Source organism: Haliaeetus leucocephalus, unplaced genomic scaffold (genome assembly GCF_000737465.1).
Source record: "Haliaeetus leucocephalus isolate CR32 unplaced genomic scaffold, Haliaeetus_leucocephalus-4.0 Scaffold373, whole genome shotgun sequence".
Lineage (NCBI taxonomy): Eukaryota > Metazoa > Chordata > Aves > Accipitriformes > Accipitridae > Haliaeetus > Haliaeetus leucocephalus.
The window spans coordinates 602,205-602,661 of NW_010972809.1; the positions used below are offsets into that span (position 1 = coordinate 602,205).

At 60.6% G+C, this 457-nt stretch overlaps 1 protein-coding gene across 1 annotated transcript in view; it reads right to left on the reverse strand.

Moving 5' to 3' along the window:
• SOX4 (SRY (sex determining region Y)-box 4) overlaps positions 1-457 on the reverse strand; it is a 1,745-nt gene that overhangs the window by 546 nt on the left and 742 nt on the right. The window contains exon 2 of the mRNA XM_010573303.1: positions 354-433. Coding sequence (XP_010571605.1) covers positions 354-433 — 80 coding nt within the window. The remainder of the gene's footprint in view (positions 1-353; positions 434-457) is intronic.

The window sequence follows — 457 nt, forward strand, 5'->3', positions numbered from 1 at the left end:
AAGCAGCGCCGCGAGCCGCCCGTCCAAGTTTGGCTTTTGGGGGTTTTTTTTTGTGTTTTTTTTTTGTTTTCCTCTCGGGGCGTTTTGGGCTGGTTTGGTTGGTTGTCTTTCTTTTTTTTTTTTTTTTTTTTTGGAGGGGCGGGGGGGTGTCGGTCTGCTTTTTTTCCTCACCACCACCTCGGGTCTCCCCCCTCCCCGAAGCAGCTGGTCCAGTTCACAAGTGCTTTCCGCCTGCCTCCGGCGTTTCAGGAGAGTCTCTCGGCGCGGGGCGCGGCCGGGGGGGACCGGGGGGACGGGGGGGGGGGGGGGCAGGCGGCGCGCCCCCCAAACCCCGAAAACCCCGGCTCCAGGACTCGCGGTGGCGGGGTCGGCGGCCAGGAGTTTGTGCAGGTAGGATTTGGCAGTTGCGAGGTACCGAGCGAAAAGAAAACCCCTCGGAAGGGGGGGAAAAAAAAAA